Source organism: Saimiri boliviensis, chromosome 16 (genome assembly GCF_048565385.1).
Source record: "Saimiri boliviensis isolate mSaiBol1 chromosome 16, mSaiBol1.pri, whole genome shotgun sequence".
NCBI classification, from domain to species: domain Eukaryota; kingdom Metazoa; phylum Chordata; class Mammalia; order Primates; family Cebidae; genus Saimiri; species Saimiri boliviensis.
In genome coordinates this window covers 60,521,488-60,537,402 of record NC_133464.1, presented here as the reverse complement: position 1 = coordinate 60,537,402, position 15,915 = coordinate 60,521,488, and the positions used below count along the sequence as shown (strand labels likewise).

Below are 15,915 nucleotides of genomic sequence, written 5' to 3'. Positions count from 1 at the left end.
GTTTTGAATGAATACATGCAGACGAACTGATTTTGTACCTTGAAGTTGCCCCAGATCCATTTTCTGTATTGTCCATCTGCTCTATGTGGTTTGGGATTCCCAGTCTGCATTTCTGGCATGTGTGTGTTTATGTGTGCATGTATGTATGTATTTTCAGTCTTTTACCTTGACCAGCTCTCTTTTTGTCTAAAAGAGCTTTTTGTCTTTTTTTCTGAAATTTATATCTGTTCTAGCTTTATAGAGAATTTCAGAAGCAACCTTTCTTGCCCAAGTCTGCAGGGCATTTATTTCCTTTTCTTGTGTTCATTTAATAATAATTTAAAAAAGAACAAACTACTATTTGTTTATTCTGCTTACCAACTCCTGGAAGAGGAAAAGTATAAGAGGGCCATTGTCAGGCCACTAACATTTCTGTGCTGCATGGCCTGCTGTCAGCATTAACGCGGAAGGCAGGTTGATGTGCATGGTCTCAACACAGTTTTCAATGCCTAATGGACTTTTCAATGCATTTATCTAGTGTCAGTTTTTTGGACTAACATGCATCTTTTCCTGTCCCCAGTGCCTGCTTTGCTGAAATATAATGTATGTTCTTAAAACTCCAAGCTAGACTTTATGAAAAAAATTACTACTACCTTATCCCCACAAAGCACCATTGTTAGGCCTCTCATTTCTTTTTTTCCCACCTTAAGCACTTTATCTTTGGCCATGATAAGATATTGGGAGTTAACTCAGAATGGATGTGGAACAGTGATGAATAACCTAGAGCCCTGATACACAATCTTACTCTAAGAACAGCTTCATTTTACAGAGAGAATAAATGACACCTAGATGGGAGTGACTAACTACAGTACAGTAGATCAGTTGTCAATCAACTAGAGGGAGTTTAGATGTCTTGTGTTTGTGTAGAAGGTTTGAGTGCTGCTTGGCTCAATGCTTAAATGACCACCAGTGAGGTAAATGATGTGATTGGAGAAGATGCATATACAGTGACCAGCATGGTTGCTCAGGGTGTGAGAAGGACAGCCCCAAGTTTCCAGGTGATGGGGGAGGTATTTGGTCTGGGAGTGGAGTGGGGCTGGCCATGGTCTAAGAAGAACTGGGGCAGGCAGGAGAGTTCTGCCTGAATTTGCAGGAGGTCTGGGTGCTGGAACTCAAGTATAGTTTAAGTGTATGAATTTTGATTTCTTTCAAAATATGGATCCCAAAATTGGAGAATAATGATTAGATGAAATTTTAAAACATTGTTAAACTAGTATTATATTTATTACATAAGTAGGTGTAGTAAAATATGAAAATAATTTTTGAAAGGCAATTGTATTGAGGCAGTTTGCTATGTGTTATTTCCCCATTGTGTGACACCATTGCCCCTAAAGTGTTTGCTTTTGCCACTTAATAATAAGCTCCAAAGAGCAGGGATTGTATTTTTTTTTTGTTCGTGGCTCTATCCCTAATATTTAGCAAAGTGCTTCTGCTCAGTAATTACTCAGATTATTTATTCAATGAATAAATAAACAAACCCACCATCAGATGAAAAGGGGAGATAATGAATCAGAAAATGCTAGCTAACCACCAGATTGACAGGGAAGCCCTGAAAATTTTTTAATTTAAGAAAATTAGCATTAGCTTGTTATAGTGAGAACCAAGCAGAGTTAATAATGGACAAAAATCATATCATATTATCTCTGTGATACTATGTAATAATTTGTACTCTGTTTTGATGTCGGGGAGTATTTAAAATTCCTACAATTATATATCTTTCCCTTAGTGCTGTAGAACTACAGGGAGAAAGAAAGCAATTACAGGTATACCTTATTTTATTGTGTTTCACCTTTATTGTGCTTTGAAGACACTGTGTTTTTGAAAAATGGAAGGTTTATGGCAACCCTGTATAAAGGAAGTCTATTGGTGCCATTTTTTTCAACAGCATGTGCTCACTTTGTATCTCTTGATACATTTTGTTAATTCTCACAATATTTCAAACGTTTTCATTTATTAGTACATCTGTTAGGGTGATCTGTGATCAGTGATCTCTGATGTTACTATTGTAATTGTTTCAGGACACCACAAACTGTGCCCGTAATCAATAAATGTTGCTTGTATTATGACTGTTCCATCAACTGGCCATTACCCTGTCTTAACTGTCCTCAGGCCTCCCTGTTCCCTGAGATGCAACAATAGTGAAATTAGGCCGACTCATAATCCTATAGTGGCCTCTAAGTGTTCAAGTAAAAGGAAGAGTAACATATCTCTCACTTTAAATCAAAAGGTGGAAATAATTAATCTTAGTGAGGAAGGCGTATCCAGAGCTGGTACAGGCTGAAAGCTAGGGCTTTTGCACCAGTAAGTTCGCCAAGCTGTGGATGCAAAGGAAATGTTCTTGAAGAAAATGAAAAGTGCTACTCCAATGAAAACACTAATAATAAGAAAACGAAACAGCTAATTGTTAATATGAAGAAAGTTTAAGTGTTCTGGATAGAAGATCAAGCCAGACACATTCTCTTAAGCCTAGTCCAGGGCAAGGCCCCAACTCTCTTCAGTTCTATGAAGACTGAGAGAGGTAAGGAAGATGTAAAAGAAAAGTTTGAAGCTAAAAGAGGTTCACTTCATGAGGTTTAAGGAAAGAAGCCATCTCTAGAACATAAAAGTGCTAGGGAAAGCAGCAAATGCTGTTGTAGAAGCTGCAGCAAGTTATCCAGAAGAGCTAGCGGAGATCATTGGTGAGGGTAGCCACACAAAACAACAGATTTTCAACGTAGATGGAACACCTTTGTATTGGAAGAAGATGCCATCTAGGACTTTCATAGCTAGAAAGGAGGAGTCAGTGCTTGGCTTTAAAGGAAAAGCTGATGACTGCCTTGTTAGGGGCTAATGCAGCTGGTTACTTGAAGTAGAGGCTAATGCTCATTTCCCATCCCCCAAACCCTAGGACTCTTAAGAATTATGCTAAATCTATTCGGCCTGTGCTCTATGAATGGACTAACAAAGCCTGAATGACAGCACATCTATTTACAGCATGGTTTTCTGAATATTTTAAGCTCTCTGTTGAGACCCACTGCTCGGAATAAAAGATTCCTTTGAAAATATTACTGCTTATATCCAGGAGCTCTGGTGGAGGTGTACAAGGACATTAATGTTGTTTTCATGCCTGTTCACATCCATTCTGCAGCCCATGGACAAAGGAGTAACTTTGACTTTTCAGACTTGTTAAATACATTTCTTATGTTCATATTGTTCTAATAAAAGTTTTTTAAAAACCCTGAAGAATTACATTTCATAAGGTGAAAGCTGCCACAGATCGTGATTCCTCTAATGAGTCTGGGCAAACTAAAGAGAAAAACCTGCTGTAAAAGATGCACCATTCTAGATGCCATTAAGAACACATGTGATTTATGGGAGGAGGTCAAAATATCAACATTTTCAGGAGTTCAGAAGAAGTTGATTCTTACCCTCATGGATAACTTTGAGGGGCTCAAGACTTTAATGATGGAAGTAACTGCCAATGTAGTGGAAATAACAAAAGAACAAGAATTAGGAGTAGAGCCTGAAGATGTGACTGAATTGCTGCAATTTCACGATAAAACTTCAACAGGTGAGGAGTGTTTCTTCTATGGATGAGCAAAGTGTTTTCTTGAGATGGAATCTACTCCTGGTGAAGATGAAATAACAACAATGGATTTAGCGTATTACGTAGCTTTTAAAGCAGTGGCAGGGTTTGAGAGGATTGACTTCAATTTTGAAAACAGTTCTACTGTGAGTAAAATGCTAACAAACTATCACATGATACAGAGAAATCTTTCATGAAAGGAAGAGTCAGTAAAAGTAGCAAACTTCATTGTCTTCTTTTAAGAAATCGCCACAGCTACTCCAGCCTTCAGCAACCAACACCCTGATCAGTCAGCAGCCATCAACATTCATGCAAGACTCTCCAACCAGCAAAAATATTAGGACTCACTGAAGGAAGGGTCAGATGATCATTTGCATTTTTAGCAATAAATATTTTTATAAATTAAGTCATATATATTGTTTTCTTAGATATAATACTATTGCATACTTTATAGACTGCAGTGTAGAATAAATATAACTTTCATAGGTACTAGGAAACCAAATACATTTTGTGACTCACTTTATTGAGAAATTTGCTTTATTGCAATGGTCTGGAACTGAACTTACAGTATCTCCTTGGTATGTCTATACATTAATGCACTTGGCTTCTTTTTAAAATTCCACTTTAATGCAAAATAATTGAATATTGAGTATTATGCATTCAGAGGATTTTTTTTTAAATAATGGAAATAAGTATAATTAACTCAAAGAGCCAGAAATGTCTAGGGCATTTAAGATAGAATCATCTCCCAACTACTGTGCCTTTCTCTTTAGTGAAATAATTCATTAACTATGTCATAGACCTTCTCGTAATAATAGTAGCTAAACATTATAGAATACATACAGCTTAATATTATAGAATATATTTATTATTATTCCTTTGGTCAAAATATCTAGTTTTCCCTATCAGCTTAGACTCTAAAATTATTTATTGCATAATCCTTATGTTTCTATTGCAGAAAAGATTTTAAACTTTGTATAAAAAGTTTCAAGCAAAACTTTAAAAATATTTTTTAAAAAATACTTTATATGTATTTACATTTGGCATAAAACTTGGAACTCATTTTAATTTGATCATTTTTAATGTTTCAGATTACCTGATTCATGTTGTTAAAAATTTATAAGACATATTGGTTCCAAATTTAAACATATTAAGAGTTAAAGTTGTAATTTTTGTTGGCTTATTTTTTAGCATTCCATACTGGAAGAAGAGATTTCTACACATGAAAAGAATGCCTTTGTTTAGTAAATCACACAAAAATCCAGCAGAAATTGTGAAAATCCTGAAAGACAATTTGGCCATTTTGGAAAAGCAAGACAAAAAGACAGACAAGGTATGAGCTAAAACAGTAACATTATGATTAAAGCACATGCATTGCAATGCCAAACATCAGTGTAAAAGCTTAATGAGGAATTCAAAATATGGTCTGTGAGGGCACATGGTGTCTCTATAAATAGATTTAAGTTGATTTCAGGTCATATGCAACTGATTATTGTTTAGTCTGTTGTGATGAACTTTAGGTTTACTCTCTAGAGATTCTGATCAACACTGGGTCCCTCTAGACTACACAGCTTAAAAATCTAAAAGGTTATAATGGTGTATAATGTTACATTGACATGAAAGGTAAAAAGTTTTTAATTTAAAGATTGACTGATAGTTTCTGTTACAGTAAATCTCATTTTCATACAGTTTTAAGGTCTTATTAAGTGGGGCTTCCTCACAGGAATGTTGGTTATTCCTTCAAAGGGATATTGAATCCTGTATATTCGATTTCTCTCTAAAGTGATTAGTTTATGGCAAGATTCAAGATATCTATAAAATAAATACTCAAGTTCATAGTATTCTTCAGTAAATGATACAATCTTGAATTCTATAAGGGGTATAGAAATAGCTTATTTAATTACATTATACTTCGTAATATTGAGCCAAATCTTGGCCTAAATAGAAGAAAAATGGACTTTTTACAAGTATAAATCTAAGTGGTAAAAGAGAGAAAAAAGAAAAAAAAATCTTTTATACATTTTCTTTACTAAATAGGAAAAGGCCAACTAAAAACACAGTAAATTCACATTACACGACTCCTGTCTTGGCAAAACTGAAAAGGTGCGATGATGTTAAGTGTTGTCAAGAATGGAGACCAATGAGGACTTTCGTTAACTGTGGATGATGATGTGTACATTAATATAACTGCTTTGGAAACCAGTTTAGTATTATCTGTGAAATATGAAAATATGCACGAACTAAAATCCTGTAGTGCCACTCCTAGGTATAAACTCTAGAGATATTCTTGTACATCTACACCAGGAAAAATGTACACAAATTTTTATACCATTGTAGTTTACAAAAACCCTTCAATGGGAACAACCCAATGTCCATGAACCGTAGAACCAGTAAAAAAGTTGTGGCATAGGCATTAGGGTGGAACACTAGAAAGCAATAAAAATTAAAGAACTTCTGCCTACATGCCACAGCATAGATGAATTTCTCAAATGTAATGTTGAATGAAAGAAGCAAATCATGAAAGGGTAATGTACTGGTTCATAAAGTTCAAAATCAGTGGAACTAAGCTATATCGTTTTGGGATGCATACATAGGTACGAAAACTGTAAAGACGTGTTTGTCACAATAGATATAAAAGTATTTACATCTAACCTGAAAGGGTCTTCAGGTGACTCCTAGGTGCTGAAAATGTTGTTTCTTGACTGAGTGATGGTCACAAAGATGTTTCCTTTATGATTATTCTTAACTCTCTCTTAAACATACCCTCTGTGTATGTTTAAAGCACTCTTCTATGGATATACCTCACAATTTAAGATGCTTCAAGTCTTTAGTACATTAAGGATTGCTTCAGTCAGGCTATTAAACTATATGAAAAATTACTTTATAAAGTAGTGTCAGCCAGACCCAGTGGCTCATGCCTGTAATCCCAGCACTTTGGGAGGCCGAGGTGGGCGGATCACCTAAGGTCCGGAGCTTGAGACCAGCCTAGCCAACATGGTGAAAAGCCATCTCTACTACAACAAAAATTAGCCAGGCATGGTGGTGAGTGCCTGTAATCCCACCTCCTAGGGAAAATGAGGCTGGAGAAATCACTTGAACCTAGGAGCCGGAGGTTGCTGTGAGCTGAGATTGTGCCATTGTACTCCAGCCTGGAGTGACAGGAGCAAAACTGTCTCAAAAATAAATAAATAAATAAAAGTAGCGTCACCCAAGAAGCAGAGCCAGAGAAAAATTAAAAACTAAGAATAAAAGTAGTGTCATGCTACCATGAGTTATTTTTATGTAAGCTACCTTATTCTACTCATTTCCTTCTTCATTTATAATGATTATAGTATTATACTTAAAAGTAATAAAAGTATATTTCTTTTCAAATTTCAGAGAAATTATTAACTAGTCTGCTCTTCTTTCCTACCTACATTAGTTTAAAAGATTTTTAAATTGAGATATAGTTAACATACCATATAATTCACTATTTAAAGTGTATAATTTGCTGGTTTTCAGTACATTCACAAGGTTGTGCAACCATCTCCACTATCTAATTCTAGAACATTTCATCACCCCCAAAAGAAACCCTGTAGCCACTAGCAGTCATTCCTTATTTTCCTGTCTCCCAGGCCCTAACACCCACTAATCTATGCACTTTCTGCCTCTATGGATTTGCCTAGTATTCTTTAAAATATAGTGAGTTTTTTTTTAAGTTTCATAGAGAGCAAAGAAAACAGTGATTACATATGAGGAATAAATGGATTGACAAAGAAGTTTATGAGTTTTGAAAACCTACAATTTTGTACTTGGACCGTTCAAAAATCAGAAGAGTAGGGATTTGCTGAAAAACCTTAACACAGTGCTTTAAATAAAGATTAGTAGCCACTGATAAATCTTCAAAATGGAATCAGTTTTCAAGAGTAAAATTTATATCGAATTGCTAGCAAAATTAGACAATGAATGTGGTTTAAAAGATTATTTAATTTATGTTGCCTAAGTAGAAATGCAAGAGAACTTTTTTATATAAATAAATTTTAGTAATGTTTTCCAAAATAAAAAAGGCAGTGGTTACTATTTTGGCTTGTTTGTAACTGTACCATTGATTATAAATAAACAGGGCCCAAGAAGTAGCTTTTTTTTTGATTACTTGTTTGTTAATGGCCTAAAAATTTTTATTCTTTTAACTGTTAGCATATGTTTTGCTCACTAGGCTTCAGAAGAAGTGTCAAAATCACTGCAAGCAATGAAAGAAATTCTGTGTGGTACAAATGAAAAGGAACCCCCGACAGAAGCAGTGGCTCAGCTGGCACAGGAGCTCTACAACAGTGGCCTGCTGGTGACACTGATAGCTGACCTGCAGCTGATAGACTTTGAGGTAAAACAGTTGTAAAAGGATGCCAGTGCTGCTTTTCAATTTTAATATATATTTATCACTATTCAACTTTTACTTTTCATTGTTGCTTTCCATGTTATTTTTTAAAGTTTGTTCTTTATTTCTGTTTCTTTCTCTCTCTCTCTCTCTCCCTCTCTCTCTCTTAGATGGAATCTCACTCTGTCACCCAGTCTGGAGTGCAGTGACACAATCTTGGTTCACTGCAACCTCCACCTCCTTGGTTCAAGCTATTCTCCTGCCTCAGTCTCCCGAGTAGCTGGGACTACAGGCATGCGCCACCACACCTGGCTAATTTTTGTATTATTAGTAGAGATAGGGTTTAAAGTTTTTTCTAAAACTTCTACAATTAATCTATTTTTTAAAAAAGCAAAAACGTATACTATAGTTAAGTTTCATGCAGCTAAGTGGCAAAGCTAATGGCTAATAGAAGTAATAATATTTGTTGAATCCTTGCTATATGCCAGGTACAGTTTCAAGCACTCAACTTATTTAAAAACTACCATTGTGTTTAATACTGCTTGACTAGCCCCATGTTACAGATGAAGAACCTAAAGTTCAAAATATTAAGTAATTTGCCCAAAGTCACTCACTAAGAGCTTCAAATTCAGACAGTTCTTTTAATTAACATATTATGCCAATTATTTAAGAAATGTGTTAAATGCTAGTAATATAGGATGTTTATCTCCTTTTGAAAGCAATTATACCTAATTTACCTAAATAATAAATTGACTAACTAAAACAAAAACTTAGAAATGTAAGTGGTGACTGTGTGTAGTCATTTTATTATCTATTGTGTGACTCAGAGATAGTGATTTTTCAGTGAAAAATGGATACATAGGCAACTTTGGGCATGACTGTTGAGGTGACAGAAGTCCTGGTCTGGCTTTGTTGCTTTGTTTCTGCCATAATACTTTCCTTAGTATCAGGCAGGTGCTTGGGTCTCCATTAATTCTCAGAGATAGAGGAGATAAGCAGATTTCTAAAGTGAATTGCTTTTAGTTTTGTTCACTGAATAAGTGGAAGGAAAACTAATAACGGTGATTGCCATGATTAGACCAAGATAAGGTCAGGGCTCTGGGGATCTGTGGAAATAGGAGCCCACAGCTCTCTGTGCAAGTTAGACCAGGGAAGAGTTTTAGCAGCCGAAACAGAGGAGGAAGAGTGCAGAGCCAGGAGACGTGAAGTCTGCATGTGGCTAGAAGCAAGACCGAGTGGGGACCTGGAACAGCCTGGACTTCAGCTCATCCTTTCTTTCAGTTACAGCTGTCTTTTTCTTTCTTTCCCTTCCTTATTCTCTTTCTCTGTGTTTGGTATTTCCTAACTTAATCTTTTTCTTTTTCTCTTGCTGGCTTTCTCACTCTCCCTCTCCATCTTAGGTCCCATTTCCTTTGAAAACCAGCTACATGTGAAATCAGAGTATAGTCTTACTGTATGTAGCATACTTTTCTGTTTCTTTTATTTAGTTTAAAAGTAGGTATTATGAACACCTGTAGAAGCTGTGGCATAGTGAAAAAACACTTGACTTGGAATTAGAATTATTTAGAGTCCCAGCTCTGCTATTTGATGGTCAGTAAGTTAACCTCTTTGAACCTATGTTTCCTCATCTATAAAATAGGAATAATATGAACTTACAGCATTGTTTTAAATATTAAACTAAATAAAAATATATACATATATATTGTATTATATAGGGACATTAAATACAAATGCAAATGATATACACATGTCAAGTAGTAGTATTTTTCCATTTCCTCTTTTTCTCAAACTAAAGAACTAAAGTTTAATGTAAGCTGGTTTGCTTTTGTTGTAACCTTTGTTTTTTTTTGTTTTTTGTTTTTTGTTTTTTGTCATAACCCTTGATTTTTTAAATATTTAGTTGGTCAGTGACCATAAATAGGAAAACGATTTCCTATTCTTATAGTATGTTAGTTATATAAATTTACTATTGTTTGGCTCATTTCTCTGAGAACAGCAGCATGTTAACCTACTGTCATCATTAATTCATAAGTACACTTTAGTTAGTTTATGAGGTTAACCCAATTTGCAGTGGAGTGCTGGAAAGAATATGACTAAGGACGGTTATGTTTTGAAGAGAGTCAGGGATGAGATGTCTTCAGGTTCAGTGATCTGGAGAAGCCTTGAGCAGCCACAGAACCTCATAGCTTCAAAGTGCTGTCCAAGAATTGAGGAGTTAGGGAGGAGTATACCAAAGAAAAACTTTGGATACCTCACAACTTTCTTTGGCAGTGGCTCAAATAACAAAAGTGGAACGTAAGAAACAGTTATGCAAGTTTTCCTTCTTTTACATGTCATATGAAATATAATTTTAAAAATCTTAAAAGAAGTTCATTTAAAAATTATTTTGGAATTAAGACATTTAATTGCCTAAAATAGACTTGTAAATTATTATCAAGTAAATTTTATTCTCTGGAATCCTTGGAGAAAAGTATCTTTCTGAACATTGGAATTTTCCATATAGCTGAAGATTAAGACTTCAAATGCAGAGTTAAATCAATTACTTTTACAGATTACTTTACTTTTTAAAATAAAATGCATTATATTCTTGCCTTCTGTCTGGAATAATATACCAAATATAATAAGTTTTTAAACTGATGATTCAAAACTATTGTGAAGATGTGTTATTGTGATGATAAGATAGCAGGCAATTCTTAACTTTGTTTATTCAGTTGATGTGACACATGCCTAGAACATAATTATAAATGAGTGTGACACTCCAGAGATGCAACCGTCCTCCTCCTCTAGCCCATAGAAAAATATATACTTCTTGGTTGAATGAATAAATGAATGAGTGAAAAGGAGTGAGAGTTTAATACAGTTCAATTTTAAGCATTCCAACTACATACAATATTTTCAGGAGGGAGGCAGCATTAATAGCCTACTTGTAGAAATGTACCATGCTATCTCTATGAACTAGAGGCATAGATGATCAGCCTGCAGGTGACAACTGTCCTTCTCAAGCCTAAAGTATCTATATAAGCTAGTGACAGCTTGATAAAATTCCTTCTGACTTCAGACTTACTTCAGTGACACAGAACCCCCCACCCTGCAAGCCTTGGTTCATGGCTTGCACTGGGATAGCCACTTCTGTATTACTTGAGTGCTAGGACTGTGTCTGCAATACCTAGTGGCATGTTAATTTGTGAGTTGATTGAATGAATGTAGTAATGAGAATGAGAACTCAAAGCAGAGATAAAAGAATTGGACCAAAAGAAGGTGTCTTGGAACATACCAGTGAGCCATGTTTCTGGAGGAATTAGTACATTGCTTAGAAGATAATTGAAGCTATTTGGAGTGATGATCATATGATTTCAGTAAGTGAATACCCTCTCATGGTGCTTCTTTGGAGAGCACAACAGTCATTTGACTGTAAAATTTCTGGTATGTTTTAATAACAGAAAGGAAAAATTATTATTTTAAGGATGCATACAGCTTTTGCCAGATACCTAGGAGAATGGCACATTCCTTACACAGAAAAAAAGTGAATTTTTGCTTAGAAGATACCTTGATTGGCTTTTTTTGTTAGTTTGAAAGGCTGAAGTCTCTAGGCAATGTCTGGAAGGAAAAGAGTGAAATAAAAAGCTTAGATTTCCTTGGCAGAATAAAGTAACAGAAATTTGAGAAATGCTCTCTTTGGCTGAAGTTGATAGCAGTAGGAAATATAAGAAAAATAGAAGAATGGTTTGGAGAGAGAGAGAGAGGGATCCAGAACCATGACAGAAGGAAGGTGTTTGTGGAGAAAGATGATCAGGAAGACTGAGGAACCTTTCATAAAAGTGATATGTAGACTTCAACTTGAAGGTGTTTCTGCACCGTGCTGTAATTATCCTTTGTTCACCTTAAACCTTTGTAAAGAAACTGTGTACTAATAATACATGTTGGGTGAAGAAGGGGTGGTTTTCTTACACTTGGAGTAAACTGCGTGTTGAAAAAATAAGCAGTTGCAGGAAACAAGACAATGAATAGGGGTTGAAGGGCGCTGGGAGCAGAGGTTTGGAACCCTGAGCTGACAGCAGTGATGGTGTCTGGCAGCAGTGACTTAGATTGGGTGGCAGGGACTGACTCAGGAATCTGTGACAAACCCACTTCTCTGTCCATAATCTAGAGGAAAGTGGCCCATTGGGGTAGGGACAATACTGGAGGATCCTGCTATCATCATGTGAATAATGGCTAGTTAGGAGGTCGGCCTTTGGGTTATATAAAAATCTCATTATTCAGCTATACATTTTTATCTAATCCTTTAAGCCTTAAAATTGCAGACAGAAAAGAACCATTTCAGCATACCATTATCAGGTTCAAAAAATGAGTTGTGGCTGAGTTTGCAAGGCTTCTGATTTTGTGGGCTTAAGATCAAACTCAGCTGTGTTTTTTGAGGTTTGGCTACTATTCAAGACACAGCTTTAGACTCTTTGATGTTTTGAAATACAATGATAAGAGATCAAAGGAGGGAAAATCTATTGCCTATAAGGTCTGATATATTTATTTTAAAGGCAGGTGTGGCTTGCAAAACTAGGGTGGATGCAAAGTGAACTGTTCGGGCTGAATAGGCAGCTCAAAGAAGCAGAAAATTGTCTTCTATGGTAACTTAATCCCTAGTGATTATTTCTTGCTACATTAAGAAAAAGTTATCGAAACAGGCCTGGTGCAGTGGCTCCCGCCTATAATCCCAGCGCTTTGGGAGGCTGAGGTGGGAGGATTGCTTGAACCTGGGAGTTTGAGACCAGCCTGGACAACATGGCAAAAGCTCGTCTCTACAAAAAAATTAGCAGGGGGTGCCTGCTTGTGGTCCCAGCTACTCAAGGAGGCTGAGGTGGAAGAATCACCTGGGCGTGGGTGGTTAAGTGAGCAAAGATTGTGCCAGTGCACTCCAGCCTGGGTAGCAGAATGAGACCCTGTCTCAAAAGAAAAAAAAATAGCAAAACAAACACTCCAGGATCAGTTTTTTCACTTTTCATTAAGCCACTTTGTAGTCCTACGTTTTGTAAATTTTTATCCTCTAAAAATCTTTTTCTCTTCCCTGGACCTGATTAAAATGGTCTTTTACCTTTGGTTTTATTACTGTGAAAACATAACAGAAATTGTAAAGCCTTAAAATACCAGCTTTGACTGTACTTCATACATTTAACAATTTGAAATGCTTACTATGTGTGTTAGCCATTGATTTTATTTAATTATATTTGGTCTTGATTTTATTTGATTGTTTATATATTTTGTGCCCATTATTGGACAAATTAAAGAATTTACAATCTCAGGTAGGGAAATACTGTCATAGAAAATGTAATTTTATTTTGTTGTTACCCTATTAGCCTAAAATTAATGAACACCCGCTTTAGAAACCCCTTATCCTATAAAGGCACATAATTTCTGGGTGATTAAAAACAGCATTTGGCATCAGGCTCTTAATTAGATATGAAACCTGTAATTGTTTGTAATAAAATTAAGACAGTGACCATTTGTTTGATCATACCAGACATTTTAAGGAATGTAGTCTGCATAAGGATGAAACCTACTTGTGCTGTGTATAAAGTCTTCTGTCTGCCCACTTCCTCTGTTTCCTGGGGAATGCTCCCTCCTTCTCCACTCACATGGTTACCATGGAAACAATCATCTGGGTGGCATGATACCCTGGACGACACACAGCTGACTGATCTGCTGGTGGATATCTGACCAAAAGAGGGCCAGAGGCTTTCAGCAGAAATTCTGGAACTAGAATTGAGACAGAACCCCAGTATCTAGCCAGATATTTTTCCATCAGTGGCCATATTTTTCACCATGTAGACTGAAGAAACGGAAGAAGCCAGACTGCACAGAAAATAGAATGGCAACGATATTGGGGCAGTGGGGGAGATAGCTGCCACATAAATTCCCACAGATGGATTTCATGTAATATGTCAATTTAATTATATTTAAATATTTTTGAGAGCAACTTTGAGCTAGCTTATATTTTGGTTCCCTAAATCTTTCCCACTATCTGTATTCAATTTGAGTTTTAGTTCCCAGCAAGACTCCTCACTAATCCATTCAGTGGCCACCCCTCACCCTGCAGACCATTCTGCCTATCTAGTTCTGCTACTGAAATTCAGCACAACCATCTGCTCCCACCCACCTCAACTGCCCCCCAACACACCAGCAAGAATAGAGAAGTCCATTACTTCAGTGGCTATAATTTTCATTTTTTAAAATTATGATACAGTTTATAAATGGTAACATTCACCCTTTTTAGTGCACAGTTCTGTAATGAAGAACAGTTCCATCACCCTAAAAAAATTCTCCTATGCCTCTTTGTAATCAGCTCCTTTGCCTGTCCCTGGCCTCTGGCAACCATTGAATTGATCAGTTTTCAGTCCTTATATTTTCACCATTGCAAAAGGATTGGGTAAATAGAATCATATGTATGTAGCCTTTTGAGCCTGGCTTTGGTCAGCATAATGCATTTGAGATTCATCCATGTCATTGCCACATATTAGGAGTCTGTCGCTTTTTATTGCTGAGTAGCAGTCCATTGCAAGGTTGGACCACAGATCATTTATCCATTTCCCACTTGAGGGATATTTTACATCTTTCCAGTTTCTAGCAATTACAACTAAAGCTGCGGTAATAATTTATGTATAGTATTTAGTGTGAACATAGGTTTTCATTTCACTTAGACAAATAACTAGGAGTAAGACTGTTGGGGAATGTCAACTTTTTGTCTTCTCTTATTGTTTTATTTTAGCCATTCTAATAAGGATTCATGGCATGTCATTGTGGTTTTAATTTGGATTTCCCTAATGACTAATGATGTTGAGCATCTTTTCATGTACATTTTTGCCAGCATATCTCTTCTTTTATGAAGTGTCTATTCAGATCTTTTGCCTCTTTTGAATTTGGTTGCTGAATTTTGAGAATTCTTTATATATAGGCTGTATACAAGTCAATGGCTTGTGGTTTCAAGTGGGCGTTTTCTAGTCTTTGCCTTTTTTTGTCTTGTTTGCCTTTTCTCATCTATGCTATCCACAAGGGATGCTCTTTTTCAGCAATTATTCTGGTTGCTGTGACTGCTGTTCACAAACTCTTTCTTCCCTCCTTTTCTCTTTTCTTGTTTGATTTTAGTTAATACTTCCATATATATCATTCATTCATTCATTCAGCAAATAATTGTGGAGCATTCCATGTTAAGGCTGACCTTTTTGGAATTTGCCAGCAAACACAAGAGCTTCTTCAGGTTTGAGATCTTATTGGTTATATTATATGTAACCTTAGAATTGCCAGCTAATTTTTGGCATTTTGGATCATTTCTGGTTGTTGCTTATTTATTATCAAAGATACTTTAAGGGTTTTGCCTTCTTTTTCTCTTGCGACTTCTGAGTCCAGAGCTTGAGATCTGGCAGCCTGTGGGTTGCAAAAAACTGGTTTTGAAATAGTTAAGGTTTCACTCCAGTTAGATTGGCATAACAAATTGACAGCTATAAAGATTAACGTGTAATGTAGAGATCATTATTCACCAGCTTGTACCTGTTTCAGTGTTCTATAATCCTTTCTATTCTAATCCTTTCCTCTGTTTTGGGAAGTGGTCCCTGGTTGCAGAACTTGTTTTTGTTATCCACAGGGGGCTTCCTTTGCCTTTGCACACATTTGCTAATGAACTAGAAGAATGTTTTCCTCTGTGTAAAAGTTGGATAGAGTTCTGTGGAGCTTCATTTCTACTGTTCACTGGAATGCTGTATGGAATGTTCTTGGTGGCATTTCACTGGGAAGTATGAAAAACATGTTCCTATGACATTTCAAAGAGGGTTGATACTTATTCTGCAATATTACACTGTAGAGTCTAGAAAGATTTGAATAAAAAAGATGCTTTCTTTCATTTTAAAATCAATTTATGCTTACAGCTGTATCTTTTTTATATAACAAATAGTCTTTAACATCAGTATAAATA

The 15,915-nt window shown here is 35.9% G+C and overlaps 1 protein-coding gene across 2 annotated transcripts in view; it reads left to right on the top strand.

Moving 5' to 3' along the window:
- Positions 1-15,915, top strand: part of CAB39L (calcium binding protein 39 like) — a 118,412-nt gene that overhangs the window by 36,061 nt on the left and 66,436 nt on the right. For both annotated transcript variants that reach the window (XM_010330084.2, XM_003942230.3), the window contains 2 exons: positions 4,796-4,937; positions 7,800-7,964. In XM_010330084.2, coding sequence (XP_010328386.1) covers positions 4,827-4,937; positions 7,800-7,964 — 276 coding nt within the window. In that variant the 5' untranslated portion in view covers positions 4,796-4,826. The remainder of the gene's footprint in view (positions 1-4,795; positions 4,938-7,799; positions 7,965-15,915) is intronic.